This window comes from Miniopterus schreibersii (genome assembly GCF_964146895.1).
Source record: "Miniopterus schreibersii genome assembly, chromosome: 20".
In the NCBI taxonomy this organism is placed as follows: domain Eukaryota; kingdom Metazoa; phylum Chordata; class Mammalia; order Chiroptera; family Miniopteridae; genus Miniopterus; species Miniopterus schreibersii.
This window is the reverse complement of record NC_138122.1, coordinates 13,388,511-13,415,662: the sequence shown is the minus strand read 5'-3', so window position 1 is coordinate 13,415,662 and position 27,152 is coordinate 13,388,511. Positions and strand designations below refer to the sequence as shown.

At 53.0% G+C, this 27,152-nt stretch overlaps 1 protein-coding gene across 2 annotated transcripts; it reads left to right on the top strand.

The window, feature by feature from the left end:
* Nucleotides 1–730: 730 nt before the first annotated feature.
* On the top strand, nucleotides 731–26,210 carry PPM1F (protein phosphatase, Mg2+/Mn2+ dependent 1F; the record flags this gene model as incomplete). 2 transcript variants are annotated; one of them, XM_081123641.1, is made up of 8 exons in its annotated part: nucleotides 731–787; nucleotides 6,511–6,758; nucleotides 12,033–12,175; nucleotides 16,758–16,960; nucleotides 17,537–17,725; nucleotides 18,891–19,034; nucleotides 21,409–21,502; nucleotides 22,134–26,210. In XM_081123641.1, 7 exons carry the CDS (start codon nucleotides 6,562–6,564, stop codon nucleotides 22,511–22,513), a joined length of 1,350 nt encoding a protein of 449 aa, XP_080979767.1. In that variant the 3' UTR covers nucleotides 22,514–26,210. The 2 variants fall into 2 exon arrangements, with proteins under 2 accessions (XP_080979767.1, XP_080979768.1); XM_081123642.1 differs by lacking the exons at nucleotides 731–787; nucleotides 6,511–6,758 and adding an exon at nucleotides 8,284–8,324 and having other exon boundaries at nucleotides 22,134–26,209.
* Between the last annotated feature and the right edge of the window lie 942 nt (nucleotides 26,211–27,152).

Here is a 27,152-nt window from a genome sequence, read left to right as displayed (position 1 = left end):
GGCAGAAAAATGGCCCCCCAAAGATGTCTATATCCTCCTGGCCCCTGTGTGGCAAAAAGGAATAAGGATTGCAAATGGAATTAAGATTGCTCATCACTTGACTTTAAAATAGGAGATTATCCCACATTATTTGGGTGGCCCATGTCTTTACTTTCCTGGCTTTGACGATGGAAAGGACCACAAGCAAGGAGTGGAGCAGTCTTTAGAAGCTGGAAAAGGTGAGGAAACAGATTCCCGCTAGAGCCCTCAGAAAGGAACGCACCTGCTGACAGCTTGAACTCAGCCCACTGAGACCTTGTGGGCTTCTGACCTCCAGAACTGTTAATAAATCTGTGTAAGTCTGTGGTAATTGTCACAGCAGGGATCGGAAACATAGAGTCCCTAAAAGTATGGTGGCCCAGGCCTCCTCTCCCGATGGATGGCGGGCCCTGGGCGCTCTGAGGGTGCATCCCTGCCCGACCACTTAACGGCTGTTCACTGCCCACGGTGCTTAATTCCCGGCGCCGGGCGACGGGGGCTGCTTTCCCGCAGCTCCCCACCCGTTCCCGGCTGGGGCCTGGAGACGGGAAGCGAGTCCCCAGGGAGCAGCCAGGTCCCAGGGGGGCCGCTCTTCACCTGAAATGAAAGGGCCGCAGTCACGAGCCTGGAGGCCGCCAGGGGGCAGCAGAGGCCGGGCCCCGCCCGCCCGGGCCCGACTGCGCCTGCGCGACGCCAGCGGCGGCAGGGGACGGGAAGTGGGCGGGGCCGGTTGGAGTGGCTCTCAGGGCGCGGAGCGGCTGAGTGGCAGGTGAGGCCCGCGTTGACCTGGGGGTGAGGGAACCCGGGGCGCGGGACTGCGCGGCTGACGGCGCTGGGGTGAGGCTCAGGTGCGGGCCCTAGTTGTGCAGGGGTGAAATGGGGCGCTGAGGCCGGGAAGCGGCGGCGTGGGGGGCCGAGGCAGGGAGGCCGAGATGGAGAGGCTCAGAGGGTTAGGGGGCCGAGTAGGGGGCTGAAGAGCGGGAGGAGCTGCTGAGGAACCTGAGGGGGGGGAATTGGGAGAGCTGGGGAGCCAAGGGTGCAGACCTTGGGGCCGTTGGCCTGGCGGGGGTGTGGCCGAGCCAAGGCCATGTGGGGACTGAGGGCCGAAACAGAATGGGGTGCTGAGGGGTGAACCGCCCCCATTTGCGCGGAGTGTGGCTCTCCCCCCCCCCACACTCGGGAGCATTTGGGCCGGGCCCACTGCCCAGACCCCTACCCCACCAGCCCCTGCACCTCTGCAGGGTTGCATCTCTGCCCCAGTGCCCCCACCTCATGGCCTGCTGTCACTCTTGGCCCTCCTAGTGTAGTTAAGGTGTTTTACGTAAAGCCAGTGCTTGGGCTGCAGCAGCTTTAGCGGGACATGTGTGAGATAGAACCTTGGACATGGAGAACATGAGCTTCACCACTGCAGTTGTGTGACCTCAGGCAGGCCCCTTAACCTCACTGTGCAATAGAAATGGCACCTGATTGTAGGGATTTTAATGCAGGGCCTGACCTAGTGGGGCCTGGTGGATGGTGATGGACTCCTTCCACCCAGCCAGACACATGTCCCTAGTGACACATGTCCTCGTGGCACTCCCTGGGGCATATTCTTTGGGTGGAGCTGTGCTCCCACTTTGGGAGAGAGACTGTGAGGGCCAGCACTCTGAGGTCATCTCCAGCTCATTTCTGGCCTTTATGCTAATATCCAGCCTGTTGTCAGATTTCACTCTTTTCCTTCTGCAACTGAGGTGGAACTGATAAAGGCATCTGAAGATCCTGTTTGAGTCTGGCTTTGCCTTAGTGACCTTAGGTGGGTTGCTCACTGTCCCTGAGCCTATTTCTTCATCTGCCACGTGACCTAAGAGCATGTACTTTCTGCATAGTTGTAAGAGGTAAACAAACAAACAAACAAAAGCCACTTTGAAAACTATAAACCACACAGGTTCATTTGTAGAATTCCTTTGAGATATTGCCTGATGCCAATTCTCTTTAAAATCTTCCTCAGCTACCCACCATATTCTACAGTGTTTTAGCTTCCTCTTCGAAGGTTCCAGACCTCAGGCTGCACAACTCAGCCCGCACCACCCACTGGTGGAGGAAGGAAGGCAGCACCTTCCCTCTGCCATCACACTTGCCGGCTGCCATGCACAGAAGCATGTTAACACCAGAAAGGACAGAGGTAGGCTCCTTGACCTCAGGGAGCTTACAGTTCTAGTGAGAAAGTCAAGCCTGTAAAAAGTGGTGGCTGCACAACAGTGCTTAATGCCAAAAAACTGTACCCTTAAAAATGGGTAGAATGATAAATTGTATGTTATATATATATGAAAAGATCTGGAAGCGTATACAAACTCTTCCCAGTAGTTATTCAGAGGTAAAGAAGTAAGATTCTCCATCTGTAGAAGAATTTTTAACACTGAATACAATGCTTTTGTAACAGCGATGCAGTTTCCTTTTCTAAGTACGGATTGCTATTTTTCCCCCACGGGGCTTCTGAAGTCAAGCAGGACTCAAGTGTTTTGTCCAGACCTAGGAAAATGCAGTTGTACAAATAAGCTGTAGTTGAACTTATGAGTCAAAACTAGTACACTAGAGGAAAAGCAGTATTTTAAATGGGGGAAAAATGAACTTTTTACAAGTCAGGTGTCAGCAAAAGTGTTCTAGAGCCACAGAAGACAGAGGGCTGGACTCCAAAGGTGGTGTGATTTCAGCAGAGCTTGGACTAGAGAGGCCTCAGGGCAAAATGGAATGCCACCCACCAGGAAGGCACAGGATCACGGAGGTGAGGGGCTGTGCCAGGGGCAAGGGGCACAGAAATGGAAAACAGGGCTGTGAGAGAGGCTGAATTGGAGCTGGTGACGGATGCAGGATGGGCAGGGTTTCCGTTGCATTTAGGAGCCAGTCATGAACCCCATCGAGGGACACTGGGCAAGTTACTTGGCCCTTATACTGCAGCCCCCACCTGTATAAAGTGGGGATAACAGATTGTTGGGAGGTGAAAAGAGGTGATCCAGGAAGAGTACTCAAAGCAGTGATGGCATCTGTGGGCTCCTGGCAGCTGTTAGCTGGCAGCACTGTCATTCCGGCCACTCTGGCTGCCTGCTGATGAATGGTGCAGAGGGGCGTCATTCCAGGAGCCAGGTTTAGCCAGACTGGTTGAGACAGGTGGCATTGGGTTCTGGAGGCCCGGTATCCCTCCCAGACTCACCCCAGGTCTTTGGTGACTTGCACCAAGTCATGCACATGTCCCTCCTGAGCCCCTTACCAGCATCCCCAGTTGGGACATCCCTGCACCAGGCTCAGCACCACCTCATCCTGCACTGCTTGGTCTTGTTGCCTGCCGGCCACTGCATGGTTCCTGAGACTGTCTCCTCAGTTGTTTCTTTGAGAGCTCAGGGCCACAGCACTATCCCCCATACCTCCTGGCATTCCGAGGGCCACCTCTGGGTCCCCCTTTGGGTTAGGAATTCTGCAAAACTCCCCCCCCCCCCCCCCCCCCCCCCAGTCTTCTTGCCTTTATCTCTAGGCCCTGGGCTTCCAAGGGCAGGGATTGTTTTGCTCACATCCACATGATTCCATCACAGAGTTGGGAGTTTGTTGCAAAAAGGAAGGGCAGGGAAGGAAATTGCTTGTATGTCATAAACCAGCTGGGCCCCAGAGAACGGAAACCATGTCCTGGTTCCTCTCTGTGCACCTCGAGTCCTCTAGGTGAGGCAGAAACAAGCCTGGTTGGTCCTCAGCAGACAGGGTGGCTCTGGGCCACCCACCTGTGTAGCGAAGGAGCATGGGCTAGTGCAGGCCTTGAGAGTAAGCCAGCCTGCACCCCAGACTACAGGCCAACCCTGCGCATGAGCACTGTCATACCTGTGCTACCTCGCTCCCTGGGCCCCCTTTGGCATACATGTCCCACTCAGGCTGCTGTCCAGGCCCATACCAGACCCTGGACTTGAGGCAGTGGACACAGGGCACATGACCTCAACCCCCTGTGTGGTGAGCAGGGCGGTGGCAGAGACCAGGTCTGCGGTGCTGCAGTGCTGAGAGGAGGGGCCCCAAACCCCAGGGAAACTGGCCCTCTTGTGGGGGAGGGTCCCAGGCATAAAAAACAGTATCCCAAGGCTAGGAGGCTCCTATATTACAAAATGTCCAGCAGTGGCACTACCAGCAAGTGAGGTCGAAGGTGAAGGGCCTTGAACTCTCTGCTTTATACTGTGGGTCAGGGTTCTCCAACTGGGACCCTACCGTGCATTCTGGGGAGGTCAGTGAGGACACTTTTACTTTGGATCCTGAGTTTTCAATGCCTGTGGAGTATTTGTTTCTGGGCTCAGCATTTCCCAACCCAAGCTGGGACACTGTGTTGCTTGGGGCAGCTTCACATTACTCACATTTCTCTCTTCTAAGCAACAGGAGGCCAGAACGTTTGAATGCAGAGGAGGGGGAAGCAGAGGAGGCCTCTTTCTCTGCCCAAGGATGTCCAAGCCTGCTGGGAAATTCTTGCTGTCATCTTGTTGTTTTCATTGGCTTGATTCTTGTATCTGTTGGCACTGGTATGGCCCGGACAGCCTCCTCCAAAGCTGACCCTCACCACCCCACGGAGCTCCCAGCCTTTCCTCATCTCCCCATTTCACAGTCTTACCCTGGTGGTCATAATGCAGTGGTCTCCCTTCTTTATTTTACATCTTGAGCTTTTAACCTGCTTGCCTTTGTAAACTGGGGCTGCATTGTTTTCACTTCTACTGGTAAGCAAAGAGAAGGGCAACAGTGAACTTAAGTCTGTCCCCATGTCCCATCACATGTGGCCCCATTCCTATATTATTTCTGTGTGTTTACATCTAAAAATTAACTTTTGCCCTGGCTGGTGTAGCTGAGTTGGTTGGAGTGTCGTCCTGTGCACTGAAAGGTAGCAGGTTTGATTCCCAGTCAGGTGTGGATTCAATCCTGGGTTGGGGCACGTGCAGGAGGCAATGATTCGATGTCTCTCTCTTTCTCTCACTCTAAAAATCAATAAATTTTTAAAAAAGAAAGAGAGACTTTATTTTTCTGGGGGATAAATTTGTGCAATTTATTCCCAAAGAAAAGTTTCCCAGCCTGGATGCTATGAAGAGGAAGAAAGGAAGGGGAAGAGTGAGGAGCCTGTCAGGAGCAGGTGGCACTGGGAGATTACTACCCAGATGTGTATATTAGTAAGGAGGGCTGCGGAGTCTAACCCGGAGGGGCAATGAGTGGAAGACCTATGGGACTCTTTGGATTTGGAGGGCTGTGAGTAGGAGGCGGGAGTCTAGCGGACCCTTGGGGCCATGGGTTTGTTTGACCGATAGGACCTTTGCTAGCATATAAACTGAGACAAGCAGGCTGGGAAGAAAGGGGCCAGGTTTGAGGTGGAGTAGGTGGTTCTTAGCTGGGGGAGAGGAGGTGGAGTCCCACCTTGGGGTGGAGGATGGGGATGAGTGACACCATCATCCAGATGTGAGAGAAGTGGGGTGGAGGAAGGGAGGGATGACGAGCTTGGGCTCCAGAATCCCTCTATGACCCCATCATTCATTCTCAGGCAAAGGACTACCCCTCCCCAAGCCTCAGTGTTCCCATCTGTAAAATGGGAGTTTATCCTGGCTCCCAGGAGTGTTGCAGGTAATGTACAGGGACTCATAACTAGTAAGCCCTCTGCCTTCCTATGGTTGCTGTGAGGAAGAGCCCTTGAGGCTGGAGCTATGCCTGGGATGGTGAGGTCAGTGGCCTGTGCCGTCTACAGTGCCTGTCTTCCAGCCGGACCTTAGGAGGCCTGGACTCCTGCTGTTGGAGAGTACTTATAAGGCTTGACTACATCCCAAACTCCCAGTTGTCCTGGATTAACCCTCTGCCTCCCTCCTGCCCACACCCTGGGGCACCCCACAGCCTCTCAGGAGCCCTTCCTGCTCCCCCTCTGGTCCATCTCTGAAATAGCCCAGGGCCAGCCCTCTCCTGCATGTGGGTCCTGCTACCAACCTCTCCAGGCCCTTTTCTTCCTTCCCCCAACAGGTGACCCTTCTCCCCTCTCGATACCACTTCTAGGCTCACAGCCCTGCTGCCATCACTTCCTCACCTCCTGAATGTCTAGATCCTGGGTCAAGTTGAACCCCCTCACTTGCCACATTCACTTGCCTCAGTGGCTTAGTCCTAGTGTCCCTCTCCTGCCCCCCACTGGGCGTGCTGGCCATCTCTGCCAGGAACATGCCTTCCTTCAGAACATCCATACAGCTGCTGCTCCTGGATCCATCTGAAGCCGTTTCTCTAGGTTCCCCCACATCAGATCACACCAGCCCAGCCAGGGTTGTACCTCCCACTTACTTGTGCCCCCTGAACTGTGTGTGAAACTGGGTTGCCCTGACCTTTTGCCCTGAGCCCTGGGCTTGGTGTGGCACCTGCTGTGTGATGCTTGGAGGTGCAGGAGACCTGTTAGTCAGCACTGAAGGGCCCTAATACCCCACAGCAGGATGCTGAATGCTCTCTGTTTTTGCTGACCCTCATGTCTTTCCCTAGTGTGAATCCTCACTGGAACCCTGGCAGCAGGCCCCCTGGAATGCTCTGGGCATGTCCTCTGGAGCCCCAGAGCAGAGCAGCCAGATGGCAGAGGAAACCCCCAGCTTCCTGGATGAGTTTCTCCGAGACTTCCCAGCCCCACTGAGCCCAGAGATCCCTTTGCCGTGGAAGATCCCAGGGACAGCACTGAGCGAGGAGGAGGTGGAGGGCGAACTGGCCGAGTTGGCGGTGGGCTTCCTGAGCAGCAGGTAGGCCATGCACCCACTGGGAGGGGACAGCACAGGACAGGAGGAAGGGGCATGGCATATGCCACATGCTGACCTTGAACCTGGCATTTATCCCACATATCCTGCCCTGTGCAAATTATGTTCCCCATGTGAATCCCTGTGACAATGCTGTGTTGGTTTCCAAAGGCAGCTGTAACAAACTACCACAGGCTGCATGGCTTAGAGCAACACAAATGTATTGTCTCAGCTCTGGAGGCCGGCAGTCAGAGATCGCGGTGTCAGCAGGGCCATGTTCTCTAACAAAGGCTGTCTAGAAGACTCTATTCCAGACCCTTCTCTTAGCTTTTGGTGTCATCTGCAGTCCTTAGTGTGCCTTGACCTGGAGACACACCACTCCAATCTAGTTTTCATTGTCACATGGCATGGTATCTTCCCATGTGCCTGTTTTCACGTGGCGTCTCTTCCTGTCTTTCTGTGTGTCTTCTCTTCTTGTGAGGATGCCAGTCCTATTGGATATGGGGCTCACCCTGCTCCAGTATGACCTGCAAAGACCCTAATTCTGAATAAGGTTACATCGTGGGCCACTGTAGGTTAGGACTTCAGCATGTCATTTTGGAGGACACAGTTCAGTTCACGATAGGTGCTAAGTAGTAGGTCCTGTTTTACTGATAGGGAGACAGAGGCCAGATGGGTTATACCTCCATGTTGAAACAGGTTAGGGCCTGGCCATGGGCCCAGCTGCAGGCCATGCTGTCCCACAGAGAGGTAGTGGTGCTTCCCCCTTTTCTCAGACGAGGAAGCTGAGACACAGAAAGGGATCACAACCAGCTTAGCAGATTTCAAGAGTGATATGGGAAAGCTCATGGCATGTGAGCTGGCAGGCCATGTGGTATTCATGTGAACTTCATCCGTCCTTGAGGGACCACACCTATAGCCCCTAGTCACTGCATCATCCCTAAAATCAGGACATGGCTCTGTCCTCAGTGTGCTTCGTTTACAGCAGGTCAGCTCCATTCCCACACACCTGCCCCCCACTAGCAGAGTTACCCACTCTGCAGCATGGGAGCCTGGATCGCTGAGCACAAAGGCCCCAGTTGTGGGCTTACTTCTGGGCCACTCCCATCCCAGCATCCCCCATGGCCCCGCAGAGCTCAGGAGAAAATGCCCAGTGACCATATCCCTCAGGGAATGGCATGTGTAGAGGGGGTTGTCAGCATGTTTGACTTTGAGGAAGTATTTTAGAGGCAGGTGGAGCAGAGCGGGCCTGGGACCTGACACCACCATATTGGGGGTGCTGGATGGGTGCTAGAGGTGTGGGAGGTGGGAGGGCTCCCAGAGTTCTGCCTCCCTCAGGGCCAGGAGCAGGAAGAACAGGAGGAGAGGGAGCCAGCCAGGCTCAACAGTGCACTCATGGGAGAAGGGAAATTGAGGGGCCCAGGGGGTTCAGGGATTGTGGGAGGAAAAGCAGGCTCGGGAGGATTGGTACCTCTGTTGACCAGGGCTTGAGGAGAACAAGAGGACCCAGCACACTGCTGTACCAAGGATAATGTTTCCAGAGGGACAGAGAGAAACAAGCTGGGGACCAAGGTAGGAAAGCTGCCTGGGTGACAGCAGAGCCCCAGGTTAGCTGGGCCTCTGGGCAAGGGGCACAGCATTAGAAGAGGGATTTGCCACAGCTTGGGGCTAACTTAAAGGTCATTTCTCAGGTCAGGGAGGGAGAGGGCTCAGAGAAGGGATGTGCAAGGATGGGGAGGATCCAGGATGGGTGGGGCTGTTTTTGCTTCACAGCAGTGGAAATGGGGGGGGGGGGACAGTAGAGGAAGAGGAGGGTGACCGAGCAGGAGCAGGTGACCACCCTCCTGCCCAGAGAGAGGTCTGAGCCGGAGAAGTCAGGAGTTGTTCCCCAGGGTGTGTGGGGCATAGGGCTTGGGGGGGGGAGCAAGTTTTAGTTATGATGGAGGGCAGGTGTCTCAGGGTAAATGTAGGGAAAAGCAGGACTTAGGTGGAGTGGGGCTCCTCAAGGCCCTGGCAACAGGCGAGGCTGAGAGGGCAGGAGGTGGCAGCAGGCGTGGGCTCAAGTGTTAAATGGGCACCCCGTTAATTAACAGGATGACAGAGCAGGCCTGAGACTATTAATGACAGAAGAGACCAGTGTCACAGCCCCCTGGCCTGAGACTGGAGCAGATGGTACTGGCCTCTGTGAATCTGACTTAAAGCACCTTAAAATGTAATATTTCAAAGTATTATATTTCCCAGCCATCTTAGTGGATTTATTTTCAGTTATATTTGTCCTTTTCTAGTTGTTCTTTCCTATGTAGCCACAGATGTTCACATGTTGTCTACACTTCTTGTGACTGTCAGGAGCACCCCACACATGTTCCCCCCCCAGCTGGTTCCTATTCCTGGAGCTCGAGTGTGCGGGCTCTTGGGTGAAAGGGATCTTGAGCATATTGGTCCATGGAGTTTTTTCAGATTTTAGATGATATCCTTTATGAAACTGTCTGGAAGTCAGATCACCGAGTTCAAGGGTGTGATAATTTACATCCTGTCTTTCCCCTGTTGTTAGCAGTTCTGTGTCATATCTCAGGTCCCCAAGCAGTGCATTCCTTGCACTATATTATTTATGTGCCTTTTCATCTCTGCTGCTAAACTGGAAATGCCTTTTAAATTCCAAGGTGGGTGGGACTAGAGTGTTCATTGGGTCCCCGGGCCTTGCACACACACCTGTCCCGTTCACTGCATCTTCTGGCCACTTTAGGAGTCCCGACTGGTGCAGGGCCTGAGTGCCTTGTGAGTGTATTGGGTGGGAACCCCTGGATGAAACGGAGAGGTATCCAGGAAGCAAGCCTGTGGCCCAAAGCCAGACATTGTCTTGGTCCCCACGGCCGGAAGCTCAGTGGCCTCAGCAGTAGGACTTCAGAGGGCCTGCAGGAAGACACAGCTCAACCTCACCAGGAGAACAGGCGCCCTTTCTCCCTGCTGTGAGAAAGGAAAACCCGGTGGTGGGCAGGAAATCCCCAAATAGCAGAGGAACTCATTTCTCATGTCTTGGCTGGTTGTTTTTCAAGGGCAGTGCCAGGGGCTTCTTCCCCTGAGTCACCCTCTCATTCATCCCAGTAGATTCCTAAGACTAGCTATAGACACCACAAATGCCTAGTCCCAAAGGGATGTGACCCATCCGCCAGGCTGATGGGAGGTCCTTGGCCTCAGGGTGAAGCTCAGAGTGTCAGCCCAGCAGAGAATCACAGGCCACCTGAACTGGACCTTGGTCCCCAGCCCTCAGGGAAAGGCACAGGGTGGTGAGCACATGTCCTCCAGCCTGCAAGGGGCTCCCACTGGTGAGGAGACAGATTCTGGGGTCAGGATATGTTCTTTTTTTTTTTTGGTTAATCCTCACCCAAAGATATTTTTTCCATTGGTTTTTAGAGAGTGGGAGGGAGGGAGGGAGGAGGGGAGAGAGAGAGAGAAACATAGATGTGAGAGAGACACATCGATCAGTTGTCTCCCCGACACACCCCAACTGGGGCCAGGGATCAAACCTGCAACCCAGGTATGTGCCCCTAAGTGGAAATCGAACCTGCGACCCTTTGGTGTGTGGGCCAATGTTCTACCCAGTGAGAAACACTGGCCAGAGCTGGGGTCAGAATATATTCTTAAGGCTGTAGGGGTACCAGGGGTAGTGCCTGGGGGAGCCAGGAAGGGCCTCCTAGGAACATGGTGTGGGAGCTGGCCCCGAGGCTGGAGGCTGGGCAGGCAGGCAAGAGAGCCCATGGAAAAGTGCACCCATGGCAGAATTTTCTATTGTCCTTCCCCACTGGCCTCAGTCTCTCCATCCCCACCACATCCTAGGAGCTGCCACATACCTGTCCCTCTTCTCCTGCGCTCGAAGTTCCATTTCCTCCCTCCATCTGCTTTCCTACTCCTGCCCATGCCGACCCCCCAGGTCTGTTCTGGGTAGCCTGGCTGTGACCTTTGAAGCACTCAACCAAGTCTTGCTTCCCAGAATTGTTCCTCCACCACCCTGGGCTGCCATCTCTCCAGCTATTCCCAGCCCTCCAGCTGCTGTCTACCCAGGCAAGCTCCTTCAGGCTCTAGCCCTTACCCCCATTCATTTAGAGGCCCCATTTCCAGGCCGGACTACATGCCCATTCGCCCCAGACCTCTTGACTTCAGCCAAACCTGAGACTCACTGTGGACAAGGAACCTGTCCAGTCCCCTGCCCAGTGCCTGCTCTTTCCCCTCCTGTCCACCACCAGGCCCTCCTCAGCTAGGGCCTTGGCCACCTTGCAGCATTTACCCTTCCGTCCACCCTGAATGGAGAGGACAGAGAGAAGCCTATCCCATCATGTCACGTCCCTCTTCAAAACACTCCAAGGTCATGGCTCCCCATTTCCCTGACACCTGCCTCCCTGCCCTCAGCATCCCCTTGTACCAGCTGCTGTGATGGACCGGGGACCCCTTGGGCCATGCACAGCCCGCCTTCTAAGCACAGCCCAAGGGTCCCGTGCTTCCTGGATTTGTTTTCTGGGGTGACCATGATGACGGACCACAGCCTGGGTACCTTAAACAACAGAAATGTATTGTCTCAGAGTTCTGGAGACTAGAAGTCTAAGATCAAGGTATCAGCATGGCTGGTTCCTTCTGGTGGTTGTTGGCTGCCCTTGGCTTGTAGGTTCATCACTCTGGTCTCTACCTTCACCCTTATAGCATTCTCTGTGTGTCTATGTCTGAATTTCCCCTTTGTTAAGGACACCATGTTATTAGATTAGGGGCCCATCTTACTCCAGGGTGACCTCATCTTAACTAATGATATCTGCAACCAGCCTACTTCCAAACAAGATCACAGTCTAAGGCACTGGGGATTAGAACTTCAACATATGAATTTTGAGGGACACAATTCAACCCATAAGCTCCCAACACCCAAAGGTCCCCAGCTGGTATTGGTGACCAGGCACCTGTCATTAGGCTGGACATTGGACAGTTTGCCTGGCCTGGCCATGGAAGCCAGTGGACACAACTCACAAGTCTGTGACACCCCTGCTACACCAGCCTCAGCCCACATCTGGAGCAGCACAGGCCCCAGGTAATGGTATCATGTGGACATTGGCTCCCCAAGGACCAGAGACCGACCTGCTCATTGTGGCCCCACATTGGGTGCAAGTGGTCATTGCCTCCAGGGCAGCCTCCCTAGGTGGAGGGGGGCCTGAGATCTTCCTCTGGAGGGTTCGGGCTGACACTCAGATGTTGGCTTCTGCTGAGAAGCCGGCCCCAGTTCGTTTCTTGTTCCCTTTCCAGGAATGCTCCACCACCACTTGCTTCATCTTTAGCCCACGAAGCCGTTTCCCAGCTGCTGCAGACAGACCTTTCTGAATTCAGGAAGCTACCTAGGCAGGAGGAGGACAGCGAGGAAGTGGAGGAAGAAAAGGCCCCTGTGACCCGTGAGTTTTCTTTCTCGGGACCCCAGGCTTAGCAGGCAACAGACTTGCCAGGCAGACAAGGGGCAGGCTGCTGGCAAGCACCAGTGTGGGAGAAGGCAAGGCTCACCTGGCCTTCATCACCTTTCCTGTTTTGCTGGTGGAAAGATGGTTGTGGCAGCACATGGCTGAGAACCTTGAAGGGGCAGTTCCACGTGCGCATGCTCATGATGGGGCAGCAGGATCAAGATACAGAGAGAGCACTCACAGCCTGAAGTCAGCAGGGGGAGCACAGCAGCCACTCACTGGGCTTCAGAACAGCCAGGGGATGAGTAATGTGTGGCCTGTTTTACAGGGGAGGACACCAAGTTTCTGTCTCTGGGTCACGCTTCTGCTCTTCTGCCTCAGCCAACATCAATCAGCCCGTGTTGATGTGGGAGTTGGGAGGGTGAGGTGGGAGTGGGTTCCCAGAGGCAGCTTTGATGTCCAGCCAGTGGAAAATGCCAGAGCTTCGCCCATGGCGTGGGCTGACCCAACCCCATCAGGTAAAGACTTAGTGGGTTTCTGTGAGAGCCTGGGGAGGCAGCCTGCTCCTGGGACAGTGGTCAGCAGGGAATCCCGAGCCATGCGGTAAAAGGGACCCAGAAACAGAGTGAACCTTATACTAAGGAGACAAGGTTCTTATTTTGTATGTCTTCCTTTCACTTCCCTAGTAATTCCTTTCTATCATATTTCACCAAAATATCGGTTCATGTCAGAACAGAACTACATCAAGCAAGGGTTGCTCGGGCATGGCCTATGGTGGAGTGTGCTGTGGGCCCAGGTTGGGTGCCAGCTTTTGGTGTCTTTCCACGTTGCTGGTGAAAGGTGCAACTCAGACCTCAGGCTGGGCTGAAGGCCAGATGAGATGCAGAAGGCAGAGCAGGTTCTGGGGCCCAACCTGGCCATCAGAGTAGTAGGAGCCTCAGCAGATTCCTCTTCCTTTGCCATATCCTATTGGACTGTGTTACTTTCATAGTTTTTAATTGAGATACAATTGACATATCACACGTGTAAGTTTAAAGTGTTGATTTGGTTCATTTATATAGTGCTTTTTAAATCCTCATCTGAGGATATTTTTTCCCATTGCTTTTCAGAGAGAGTGGAAGGGGGAGAAAGAGAGAGAGAGAAAGGTCGACGTGAGAGAAACACATAGATTGGTTGCCTCCCACTAACTTGCTGACCGAGGTTGGGGATTGAGCCTGCAACCTTGGTGTCCTCCCCTTCAGTCCGCGGGCTGACGCTCTAACCACTGAGCAAAACCAGCTAGGGCTATATAGTGTTTTTGCTAACACCTCCCTCATGTCACTTAATTACAGGCATACCTCCCAGATATTGGGGATTCGGTTCCAGGCCACCGCGCTATAAAGCAAGTCATAATCTTTTTGCTGGGGTGGGGGAGGAATCTTGCCTTCAGTTTATAAAAAATGCAACATCTGTTAAGCACAATAAAGTGAAGCATAATAAAACAAGGTATTCCTGTATTATCCGACTATCTCAGCATTAGTGGGAGCACTGAGGGCAAAGCCAGGAACAGACCAGGAAAAGAGAAGAAAAACACAGCCTGTCCCTGCAGTAGGTGCAGGGCCTTTCTGTCCGGGTCCCCTGCCCTTTTCCCAGGCTCCCTGCCCTCATTCCATCCCAGCACAGCCTCCTCTGGCCTCCAAGCTGAAGACAGTGGCTCAGTGACTGGCAGTCATTGTTCTCTACAAAGCCCTAAGGCTCTCGCCCCTGCCCGCCCACTTTCAGGCAGGAGATCAGCACCACCTGCTGGCAGGGAAGGAGCAGTGCGGTGGCTGGCAGCCGCAGAGCCCTCCACTTGGGGGCCCCTGCTCCCGCCCTCCATGCAGGCCTGGTCTCCCTGCCTTGATTAGCTGTCCCTGTCATGGGGGTAGAACTTAGTTAAAGTCTATCCATGGGTAGTATGAGAATCATCACCTAAGGGCAGAGATGTGACTAAGACCTCTATGTGACAGGATTAGGTGGAGCCACCAGCTACCTCTCCCCAGTGAGCAGTTCCCTGGGTGCCTGGAAAGCAGGTGTGTCCTGTGAGCAGCATCAGGAGTGTGTGGGCCAGGTGATCCTCCCCATAGCTTATTCTTATTGGTATTTGCCCTTTGCTGGAGCCAAGATTCAAGTTTAAACACGTTGATGAAAACAGTAGCAAGAGAGTAAATGGTGCTCTGTGCCTCCCTGGGTATTTCAGACCTGATAAAACCCAGTTCTTGACAAATGCCTGAATGGCCACCAACTTCTGGGTGTGGTGGCAGCAGCCAATTCTAGACACCCCCAATGTGTGGATTTTCTCAGAAGTATCTTCCCCAAGGCTTCCTGTGCTCGCAGACCCTCCATGCCTCCCCTGGCCTTGGCCCTTCTTTTCTTCTGTAGCCACTGCCTTTGGGCACGAGCTATTCCTTCTCTAGCTCCCCAAATCCTTCGAGTGTGGCCTGTGACACTCCTGAGTCTGCCCTGTTTCTAGTTACTTGCCCTGGGGCCACCCTCCTAGGTGACCAGCTATACCTGGCCCCAGCACCTGGGCCCGCAGGGGTCCCAGGAGGGATTTGTATATCAGAATGAACTGAGTCTTTGAGGTGCAGCACCTGAGGTTTCCTTTGGACTCGTTCCTTGTTAATCTTTCCTTTAGAGCCAGGTTTAAGTAGGACTTGAAATTTTCTTTTAAAATCCGTGTTGTAGGGGGTATTACCTGTTGCTGCATAACATTGCCCCAAAATGTAAGGGCTTAAAACAATAAACATTTATTATCCCACAGTTTCTGTGGGTCTGGAATTTGGGAGCAACTGAGCTGGTGGTTCTTGCTCAGGGTCTGTCTTGAGGTCAGACAAAGGCCAGTGGGGGCAGAGGCTCAACTTCCAGGATGGTTCAGTCACACAGCTGTTGGCAAGAAGTCTCAGTTCTATACCATGTGGCCTTGCCACAGGGATGCCTGAGCATCCTCATGACATGGCAGCTGGCTTCCCTCAGAGCCAGTGATTCACAAGGGAGAGAGAGAGGGAGGGAGAGAGAGACGAGAAAGACAGGGCATACAAGGTGGAAGCCACAGTGCCTCTTAGGACCTGGTATCTGAAGCCGCCCATGGTCACTTCGGTTTTATTATATTTATCAGAATCAGGTCACGGAGTTACACATTCAAGGGGAGGGAACGGAGCTCCCACTCTTAAAGGGAGCAGTATCAAAGAACTTCTGGCATATTTTAAAACCATCACCTGGGACTAACACTGGTAGTGGCAAATTGGGAAAGCACTAAAAAAAGTGTCCTTAAGAAAAAAACCACCCATAAACCACCACCATAGACAGCCACTGCGGACATTGCGGCTGTGTGCCTTCCCTGACTTTTACTTTCTGGGTCCAAGTGGTTGAAGACTGGTTCACACACTCATGATATGGAATTTTCATTCCTCCTTTTTTCATGATATTTTCCTTAATATCAGTTTTTTTCCTTAATATTATGACATTAAGCATTTTGCATGCTTACAAACTCTGTAAAAGTCCATTTTTATTTTACCCTTTAGTTTTTTTAAATTAAACTTTATTTGGGAGACCCATAGCCTCACATGCAGTTATAAGAAATAACACATTGGGATCCCAGGCATCCTTTACCAGTTCCCCCCAATGGTAACGTCTTTACAAAACTATACTGAAATATCATGACCAGGATCCTGACATAGTCAAGATACTGAACAGTTTCATCCCACAAGATTTCCTCATGTATGACCACCCTAACCCCCACCCCTCCCCCCAACCCCTGACAACCACTAATCTCTATTTCTATAACTTCGTCATTTCAAGAATGCATATAAATGGAATCACACAGTATATAACTTTTGGGAGTTGGCTTTTCTCATTCAGCATGATTCCCTGGAGATTCATTCAGGTTTCTGTGTGTGTCAGTAGCTCCTTCCTTCCTCCTGCTGAGTGGTGTTCCATGGCATGATGTACCCAAGTTTGTTTAACTGTTCACACATTGAAGGACATCTGGGCCGATTCCGGTTTTCACCTATTATATATAAAGCTGCTGTGAACAGTCATACACAAGTTTTGTATGAACAGAGTCTTAATATCTCTGGGATAAATGCCCAGGAGTGCAGTTGCTAGGTCAGTGGCACTTTACATATTAAGTTGCGAAAATCATTTTTAATAGCAGCTTAATTCTTTGTCCAGAGAATAGACCATAATTTACTCTGTCATGGATATACATTGTTTCAAATTAATGCAAAATTATAAGTGATTCTGTACTTTGCCCTTAAATCATCCGTGCATTTCTGGCTCTTTCCTTGTGGTGGGCTCTATGAATGGAGTGGGGCAGGAGGCCATTGGTGCCTATTGCCAAACCAGACACTTCTCACTGCTGATGACACAGCCTGTCATGCACAGTTCATTTGAGGCTGGTCTGCCTGGGGTGTGATGGGCTGGAGGGGCCTGTGCAGACCGGTGATGGGGCTATCTTGAGAGCTGTAGAGGCCACAGGAAGTGGGGGCAGGGAGAGCAAGCAGAGCTCCAGATGGCCTGCGTAGATGCTTCCCTAACAACCCTCCATCTTACCCATCAGTGCTGGATGCCAAGGGCCTGGCGCTGAGCTTCTTTAACCAACTCTGGGAAGTATGCAGCCAGTGGCAGAAGCAAGTGCCCTTGACTGCCAGGGTTCGACAGCAGCAGTGGCTGGTCTCCATTCATGCCATCCGGAACACTCGCCGCAGGATGGAAGACCGGCACGTGTGCCTTCCTACCTTCAACCAGCTCTTCGGCCTGTCCGTGAGTGCTCCACCTGCAGTGCTCCACCTCCCGGGCCTAGGGCGGCTCAAGAGGCCAGTGTTCCCGATCAGGACAGCTTAGGAGGGCTTGCCCAGGGGGTGGGAAACTACTGAGTGCCAAGCAGACCTTCCAGCCAGAGCCGAGATAGGAGTGATGCCTACAGCTTCCGTCCGAAAGCTGAGGTGCTAGACATCTCTCAAAGCTCTTCCAGGAGTTCTAGGAGGCCCAGTTCATCATCCCAGCTCTTCTGGGCCAGGGAAGCCACTAGTTGCCTTGCTTTCCCAGCTCAGGGATTCACCCACCACATTCACCCAGACTCATGATTGCTGAGCCCTGCTCTGTCTCAAGCACTGGGAGCCACCTGGTACATCTTACTTCATCTTATGTTCCCAGCAACTCGGTACAGAAGGTGGATCTGAGGCACTGGAGGGTTGTCTGATGGCGAAGGCCATGCTGAATCTTCCAGACCCCTCCTGACCCTTCCAGTCAGCGCCTGATGAGAGCCTCCGACTGGGTCACAGCCTCGGCCAGGCATGAGGCCAGCAGGGCAGTGACTCCCACTGCATTCCCCACCAGGACCCTGTGGACCGCGCCTACTTTGCAGTGTTTGATGGTCATGGAGGAGTGGATGCTGCAAGGTACGCTGCTGTGCACGTGCATGCCAATGCTGCTCGCCAGCCGGAGCTGCGCACAGACCCAGAGGCAGCCCTCAGAGAAGCTTTCCGGCGCACCGATGAGATGTTCCTCTGGAAAGCCAAACGAGAGGTGAGGACAGGTGGGCCAGTCCTGTAGAGTGTGGGGGCTAGTAGCCATTAGCATCAGAGAGGCCCAGCCCTGTAGAGGGATAGAAATGGAAGTGGTTGGTGGGGCTGGAAGGTCCTCACTAAATGCTGCTGGCATTGTGTCATTGTTTAGGAATTACCTGGCCCTGGGGGTAGGGGGTGATTCTGTCCAGGATTAATAAGGCCCCTGATTTGAGAAAGCATTGTAAAATACAGAAAAGAAAACATGTTAGTACACAGCCGCACTTCCCCTTGCTCTCCTGGGCAGGGTCTCAGCAGGAACTGGTGTCCATTCAGAGTGTTCTTTTCTCAGAGTTAGAGCCACACAGGGATGAAGCATCTGCTTCTGAAAGAAGAAAGAACTCATCTACCCCCACTCACACCCCCCCCACTGAGCCTTACTTGTGTTCTCTTCAGTAGGTTCTCCCGCAGCCCTGTGGGATTGATACTAAGATCATGTCCATTTTAGAAAATGGGAAACTGAGGCCTAGCTGAGCTTCCCCAGTTGACACAGCTGGTGAGATTTGGGGTGGGGGCTGCACCATCATCAGACACTCTGAGCATAGAGTGGAAATCAGCAAAGCCAGACAACAGAAAACCATAAGGCATCTAAAATAGTGAGGTAGGAACCAGTGAAAACCTGACATCTCAGCCCTCCTGGCCACCATCACCCCTAGTAGGTAAGAAAACTCTCTGAGCAGATGTTTAGTTTAGTTTATTATTTTTAAACATCTTTATTGAGATATAATTGACACATAATTAATTCACATATTTAAAGTATACAATTTGATAGGTTTTAGCATATGGCTATACCTGTGAAACGCTCACAATAATGGACATATTCATCAACCCCAGAAGTTTCTTCCTGCCCTGTTGTCCCTCCCTCCTGCCCACCTGTTCCCCACTCCTCTGCTCTCTGACAGACAGTACTTTGCATTTTCCAGAGTTTGATATAAATAAGATCACACAGATGTGCTCTCCCTGCACTCGGCGTAATCCTGTATCCTTCACGGTGCCCATCATGCACCGACAGCTCTTTCTTCTCTCTGAGCAGTCTTCCAGCAGTTCTTCCACCTGGGCCACGTGTGCCTGCGCGTGGGGCAGGTGCCTGGCCCGCCCTCACTGCTCTTGGCCTTCTCTTCCTACAGCGGCTGCAGAGTGGAACCACAGGTGTGTGTGCACTCATCACAGGAAAGACCCTGCACATCGCCTGGCTCGGGGACTCGCAGGTCATCCTGGTACAGCAGGGACAGGTGGTGAAGCTGATGGAGCCGCATAAACCTGAGCGACAGGTAAGGGGCTTCCTCCACTCACACCTGGGACATGCCTGGCCCCATTGTGCTGAGCCTGTCAGGGAAGCAGATGGTCAGGAAGCCCTGGCCAGGGGTTGCTGGGGCAGATTAGGAAGCAAAAGGGACCCTGGACTATCTTCCCAGGAAACCCTTGGCACTCTTCCATGGGGAGAGCTCCTATGTCTGACTCCAGTGGCCAGAGGTCCCTTAAAGCTTGGGACATTAACAACCAGTAGTCCCAAATGAACCCCTTCTGTCACAGCAACATGGAGCCCAGAGCTGCAGGGGAGAGCTGGGCTCTGTGCCCAGCAGGCAGCCCAGTAAATGGAGTCAATGTGCAGGGTCTTATCGTGCATGCAGACAAGGAGCGGCCCACCTGGGCTATGGGGAATGAGGGGAGGGAGGAGGTGATGCTGGGCTGGAAGGAACCAGGCTAGGGGCTTTGTTAGGCAGAAGCTATGCTGAGGTCATTCACCCACCTGAGCCTCAGGGTTCTCACCTGGAAGCGAGGATGACATATTCCTACTCAGACCATATCTCACAGAAGTGTCCATGCTGTCTCCTGACGTGGGAGAGCGAGAGTTTGCGCATCTGGGGGATGCCTGTAGGCCCCACATGCTGCTCTGCACTGGCTTTTTCCTCTACCTGTGCGCCTGGTGGGTGTTCCACATCAGCACATACGCATAAAGAGTTCCCATCCTCTCCTAGGGCTGGTGGAGTTCCATTCATTTCCATCTTTCCTTCATGAACAGTGAGATTTTTTTCAGTCTTTTGGTACTAGAAATAAGGCAGCTGTAAATAGCTTAGTACAGCATTTCCTTGTTCAGGGTCAGGTATATCTACAGGGCACATTCCAAGAAGTGCAATAGCTGAGTCAGATTGTACAGGTTTGCCAAATGCCCCCTCAGGCTGTGTGAGGTCCTGCTGTTGGATAGGTGAGAAGCCTTCGTTTAGTTTGCATTTCAGTTAAGGAGCCAGCTTGAGCATCTTCTCAAACGCTGAAGATAATTTATGTCACCTTTCCTGAGAACACCCCGTTCCTGTCTGTTGCCCATTTTTGTCCTCAACTGTGGCTATTTTTCTTATCGATCTGTAGGCATCTTATATACTTTAGGGAGGTTGACTCCCTGTCTGTGCAGCGACTTGCAAATTCTTTTGTCTTTCTTTATGGGCTCTTCCATCTGGAAGTGTTGGTTTTATGTAATTGTGTGGAACTGTTTTTTCTTTTGTGGCTTCTAGAAAGCAATGCAGCAGAAATGACAGCGTTCCTTAACCTCACAGCAGCTCACAGCCTGTGCTCTGCCTTCTATATATGCTCTCCCCATTGTATAGAGGAGAGAACTGAAGCCCAGAGAGGTTAAATAACTTCCTCAAAGCACATAGCCAGGAAGGGGCAGGTATTCTGTCTCTCTGGGGCCTCCAGTGCCTGTTCTCTGTTGGACTCTCCTACCCCAAGACAAGCAGCCAGGTAACATGTGATCCAAGTTAGGACTAGATACAAATCTTTGCTTGGGGTCCTGGTTCTGCATCTACCAGCTGCACCCATGTAAGCTCAGTGTTCAGCACCTCCTCTGAGGCCCACTGTGGACTTTTTGCAGGTAGCATTTTTCCAAACACTGCCTGAGTTCAGCAGACTGGCACCAGGCAAAGAGCAAGGACAGATGTCCATGCTTGGGCCTGGCTCCACCCCTTCCAAGTGTCAGGCTCACCATCAAACAGCAGGCACTATTACCACCTTCAAGCAGTAGGCTCACACCTGGAAACCCTTTGGGGGAATTTATAGAACCAAAGCGGTTTCAGGACTCACAGTTGGACTGGGCCTCTGTCCTGTCCTCTGAGGCCTGGAGCAACACAGTCCTTTGGGGAGCCGGGCAGGGTCTGTGGGTGGAGGAGAAGCATGAAGACCCAGGGCCACAGGGCTTGTCCAGGGCCTGGCTCAGGTTTCATCCAGCCCTGCCAAATGACCACATGTAGCACACGCTTGGTCTCCTCGCACAACTTACAGAGAAGGGACAGTGTCCTGCATGAAAAGTGAGATAGCTGAGGGACCTGCCATCTGACCCTGGGGCTTGTGCTCTTTCTGTTGCCTGTGAGCATCTCTCTGGCCCTGAGACGCTGCTCAGGGATGGGCTTTGGTCGGTGTCTATAAATGGCCTGTCTGTATTTGCACCATAACCTGTTCAGCCATTCCTGCAACTGAAGGACGATTAGGTTATTTATAATTTCTCACTGTGTTACTAATGCCTCATTTGGGCACCTTTCAAGAGCTGTGGCTCCTAGCTCTGTCTTAGAAACCAGCTCATCTCCCAGCTGGCAGTACTAGATGCCCTACCCCGTCAGAGCGCCTAGGCCCCACTCTGGCTGTCTTCCGCAGGACGAGAAGGAGCGCATTGAAGCGCTGGGTGGCTTCGTGTCTTACATGGACTGCTGGAGAGTCAACGGGACCCTGGCCGTCTCCAGAGCCATTGGTAAGGAGGCGAGGGGCAGGAGAGAAAGGCTACCTAGAGCTCAGACCTCTGGGCCCAGCTGTTGGGGATGGCAGTGTCGTGCTGAAAAGGTGCCTGTCGTCAATAGGGTTGTGTTATCAATCAGATTGTGAATGGAATTTGGAGAGTACGGGCACAGACATATCACACAAATAACTGTGGTCCAAGTTATATGTCATTATCTCTTTGTTGAAACACTTCCTCGGAAAAATCTAGATGGAAAGATTTTTCTGGAAGAACAGGTGTGAGGGAGGAGAAGTAAGCTTAGCTGAGTGCCTGTCAGGTGTTTGAGGGGCGCTATCGGGAGCTCAGCAGGGCCAGGGCCGTAGCCCACGTGATGTCCTGGGCCGCTCACTCTGGGCCCTGCTCCACGAGGAGTGAGAAGCTGTTTTGTAGAGCTGAACTCTGGCCCTGCTGGGTTCTCATTCCTCAGGAACACCAGAATAAATCTGTCACATCCTCTCCATGTGAAGTTATCTTTTCACCCTGTGTCCTTGCTTGTGAGCTTGGATATTGGAGAAAGGGCGGCCACAGTGAGGCCATGCCTGGCAAGGTGAATGGAGCAGCAGGCCGCCCAATCGTCTGACACCAGGCACTTCTCTCCCATGCCTAGGGGATGTCTTCCAGAAGCCCTATGTGTCTGGAGAAGCAGACGTGGCCTCCCGGGAGCTGACCGGCTCTGAGGACTACCTGCTGCTGGCTTGTGATGGCTTCTTTGACGTAGTCCCCCACGAGGAGGTGGCCGGCCTTGTGCAAAGCCACCTGGTCAGGCATCAGGGCAGAGGGCTGCATGTCGCTGAGGAGCTGGTGGCTGCAGCCAGGGAGCGGGGCTCCCATGACAACATCACAGTCATAGTGGTCTTCCTCAGAGACCCCCGAGACCTGCTGGAGGGTGGGGCCCAGGGGCCTGGGGAATCTCAGACAGACAGGAGAAGCCAGAACTTTGTCTCTGATATCTCAGAGCCAGAGAACAACACTCCATGGAGAAGCTAGGATGTCCAGGGCCCTGGTCCCCACCCTATGACCCTACCCCTCAAATGCCTAAGGACCCAATAGGCAGTGGTAGGCAGGTGGGCACCACCCAAGCAGTGCTTTTCCCTGGGAACCCCAAGCCTCTTGTGCTGCTGCATTGGTCCCTCCTGATGGCTGTAGAACTGCATGGGATGGTGGTTGTCACACCTTTCTCGTGACAGGCAGTGGGACAAAGGAATCCTCCAAAGGAAGCCTCACCAAAGAGAAGATGGCCTGGGAACTGTACTGGCTCTTGCTCCCTACGAGGCAGGGATGGAACCAGAGGCCACAGTCACTGACTGCAGCCAGACCAAAGACACCAGGCAGCAGAACCCTGTGTGTGGGACCCTTGGGCAGACCCAGGAGCCATGGGTACTTGCAAACACGCCCTGGGCATCCAGTGCAGGTTTTTCATCCATTCCTCATAGGCCACAGCTGGGAGGGTTCATGTCTCCAGACGCACTTGGTGGGGCCTAGCTGGTTGAGCTCGCTTCCCAAACGAGAGAGGATCTAGGATTGCATCTGCAGTGGCAGCCATGACATGTGTGGCTCTGGCCTCACTGGTCCCTCTCATCCCTGGCACACCCAGGGAGGGGAAGCTCAGAGATGCTGCACTTGTCTCTTGTGTTCTTTTTTTTCCAGGGAAAAGTCTAATTCAGAAGCAGTATTTCAGGTTTTGTCTTTGTTCTGTCAGTGCCAAGGTGACCTGTTGTGTCAAATAACTTAAGCTGAGCTTAGCATTTATTTTATTCCTTAGGAAACTTATGTATTGGTGTGTTTTTTTAGGGGAAACTTCTTTTGCAGTATTACTGAATTTTTTTTCTTAAATCAAGATTGAAACAAAAACCTTTTCAGGTAGTGTTAATAAGCCATTCAAGTGCCTTAAACAGTTTTAGGAAATGCTAGAATCTGCCGAGCCTATGATAGGTGCCAATAGGCATGTTTAAGTTTCCACAAAAGCAGGATTTATTTTGTTACGGTGGATGGTTTAGGCTAGAGTTCTTCCTGGAAGAGTTCTTTTTGCCACTTTGTGATGAGCCACTGACAGTCAGCAAGGCAGTTCCTAAGAGCATGGGCTGTTCCAGGTCACCCAGGCCAGACCCCAGGAGCCCGATCCCCACCTTCCTTGGCCCCACTTGGTATCTGGCTGGACCCTAGGCTGAGGGCCTGAGCTCCATGAGCAGGCAGGTTCTTGCTGCTGTTTGAAATGTTCCAGAATGTCTTGTGTGTTGGTAGTTGGATTGGTTTCACTCAGAAACACATGTAAGAGGTTCTTGCAAGTCTGTGGGTCTGTTTGGAGGCAGTGGGGATGTGGCTGGGAGTCTGTCCCACCTGCCCAACTGATGCCCCTCTTTCTGCCAATAACTGGCAGCCTCTGCTGCCTTGCTCTTCTGCCCCCAGCCTTGACTGCCTGTGTCCCCTCCTGCCCTGGGAAGGTAAAACTTAGGTGATTTCACTTGCTCACATCAAGTGGGGCAATACAGCTGCTGTGTGGAGTTGAAGGTGGCAGGGCTGTGTGAGGGCTTGAGGTAGAAATCAACCCAGGGGCAGACAGGTATCTGGTGGGAGGACCTGGGCTTGTAGTGGTGGGCAGAGCTGCTGCAGGCAGAGGCTGGCAAGTCTGGGAAGGGCAGTGGGTTGCTTAACTGAGTCTTCAGCAGAATGTTGCTGGGGGACTGGGCAGTGGGAAGAAGCTTAGTGCCAGGTCCCCAAGGCCAGGAGGTCCTGTAGAGGTATTCTGAATCTACCAATAACCGCAGGGCTCCAGAAAGATCTGCATAGGGAGGCCCCTGACCCCAGTGGCATTGAAGGGAGTTCTGGGGAAGGGGCTGATGATGAGAGCCACCCCTCCTGAGGCAGTTGGGCTGTCCAGCAGAAAGGGAAGGAGCCATGGGGGACCACCGCCTGCAGGTTCTGAGTTTACCCCACCCCCACAACAGGATGAAGACTCTGAGGCCATGTAGTCAATGCCTTGCTCAGGACCTCATGATAAAAAGCATCTTAAACATGGTCATGCAATTCAGAAAATGTTTGGCAACCAACATGACCATGTGTTACCCCATTTAACTTGAAGGCTCTGCTGCCTTCTGGGGGCCAGAAGTCCTCTCGTCAGCCCCTCCCAGCACAAGGCTGGCAACAGGCTGGACATGGGCCCACCCTTCACTACCAGCCTGGCATCCTGAAGGCATGCCCTTAATGGAGGGAGCAATGGGTTTGTTTTTCTCTTCTTTGCTAATCTTACTCCATTGATTGCTGCCAAGAGAGGAGCTTCACTGCGTGGAGCCTGGATTCCACCACTTGGTGGCCTGATTTGTGCCCTGATCTGAGGCTCCACCAGGACATTTCTCCAGGATTGTCCTGACACCTCTCCGAACTCGAACCAGGCTGCTGGGGTCAAACAACAGAGGCTTTTGCTGTCTGGTGTGACCCCGTTGTTAGCCCAGGGAGTCCTAGTTCTCCCGCTGCTCAGGGGCTGGCCTGTGCTAGCACAAAGCAGGTCTTTTCCATCTTGACTGAGCTGCACTGGGAGCCACTGGGCAATCTTCAACCTCTGAGCATCCTGGTCCACTTCCTCTTCAGGACACAGTCCCAAGAGTGCCCCTAGCCAAGACACTGGTCCAGAAACCTTGATCCCATTCTCAAGTCCCACCTTTGCCACTAGCTCATTATGCAATCTGAGTCAGTTGTTGCATTACCCTGGGCCTCAGTTTCCCCTTTGTAGGGCACAGGGTTGCACTGAGTCTGCAGCAGCTTCTGGAAATTTGGAGGGGAGATGCTGCCGGTTCTGAGGCCCTTCCCCCACTGCCAGCAGGGAGGGGTGAATAAGTATTACTTGTGTCTATTCTTAAAATTAAGTGGGTTGGAAAAGAATTGAGCTACTGATGCCAGCGCCTTATATGGAATACAAAAGCTGGAGAATTCCAGCCCTGCTTTTACAGGTAGAGCTGATCCAGAGCCAGCAGGGGTGGGAGAGGTAGGCAGCTGAGGTGGGAGGGCCTGAGAGGGGGCAGGCACAGCCCGGCTCCCCAGAGCGGCTAGTCAAACTCCCAACCCGCTGAAATTCTGAGGTGATGCATGGCCTCCCCAACCCAGCCTGTGCTCAGCATTCAGGGCTAGGCAATAGGTGTGTTTTAGGGAGAGAACAACAGGATTCGGGCCCCAGGAAGAAGCACAAGCTCACTGAGGTACTAGGTCAGCTTTTGTCTCCTCCCTGCCTTTGGCCATAGTCCTGTCTCCTGTCCTCCCTGGGCCCACAAGTAGTCCCAGCCTCACCCCTTCCCCAGCTACCTCAGCAGTATCCCCAGGGCCAGGGGCACAATTCTGACAGCTCCTAGGCCTCGCCCCCCATGCCAGCTAAATGGAAATTAGGTGGGCTTGTGCAAAATAAGCCATTTGGTTTGATTCTGCCATAGTCCAAAGGGGGTAGCTGGGAGCCTGTGCTTTTGCAAGGCTCTACAGTTTTGCCAAATTCACCAAGCTTTGCCATTCACATGCTGTGCCAGCCTTGCCAAGGGTTTATCTGTGCACATTTCAGTGAGGTTTCTGGGAGAGGTTTTACGGGATGACTGTTTCCCCTGACTGTAGGGACAAGTCCCAGGATGAGAGCCCAGAAAGGCGATCTCCTTCCTCCCAGGGCTATTGTGCTCAAGTGTCAATAAACCACAAGTTCTGAAACCTGTCTTGAGTCCTGAATTCTGCCTTCTCTCACCTCTGAATTCCTGGTTCTCCTGGGTGTCCAGGGTATTTGGAAGCTCCTGGGGTGCAGGGGAACCATCTTCAAATCTTGCAAGGGGAACAGATGAATTCTGAAGGGTGCCCTACTGGCACAGCCTCTCCAGCCATCCTGCTCAGCCTAGTTCACATCTCTGGGCTCCCAGCCCACCCTTACCAGCAGCAGGAAGTCATGTTCACTGTGAGCATGTGCAGGGGTGACAGGAGAGAGGCAAGGCCTCTGGGGAGCCCGCAGGAGTCCTTGGTGTCCCTGGGCCACTGAGGTTGGAGACCCTGCCTGCACAACACTCAGTTGGGAGAGAACAGGTCAGCAGCCAATGGGAGATTCTTCCTTGTGCTCCTGGTTGAATTCAGGCCTGTATGGAACATGGACAGCATCAAAAATACCTCCTCCATGTAGAAGCTGCTGAGCCAGGGCCCCCAAATGCTGCCTGAACTTCTCCCCAAAACATAGGCTAGGGTAACTTGTGCTTTCAGGTTCATTGGGGCCAGCTAGCTGTGGGTTGCTGTGTTGCTCCCTCCCTGTCAGCCCCTGTCCCAGACACTGGGCCTTTGCCCACTCTCCTTGCTTTTGGGGACCCTCTTGCCCACTTTCAGGCCTGCTTGGCCTCATTTCTCCTAGTCCTTTCCAAATCACCCCTGGGAACTTTCAGTAACCCCTCCTGCTCCAGACAGCCTGGGGCATTACTCTCCCATTCTCCAGACCACACTGCTAGGGAGGCAGCTTGATCTCTCCATCCTGCCTCTGAGTGGGGGCTGGGGCTTCCAATCAGGCCCTGCCTCCCCCCAGCCCCACCTACTCACCCATCTGCCTTCTCCCTCCCTCGCCCCCTCCGCCTCCCTCAAAGCTCCCGCAGAATCTGCCTGGCAGATCCTTGGGCTTAAGTAT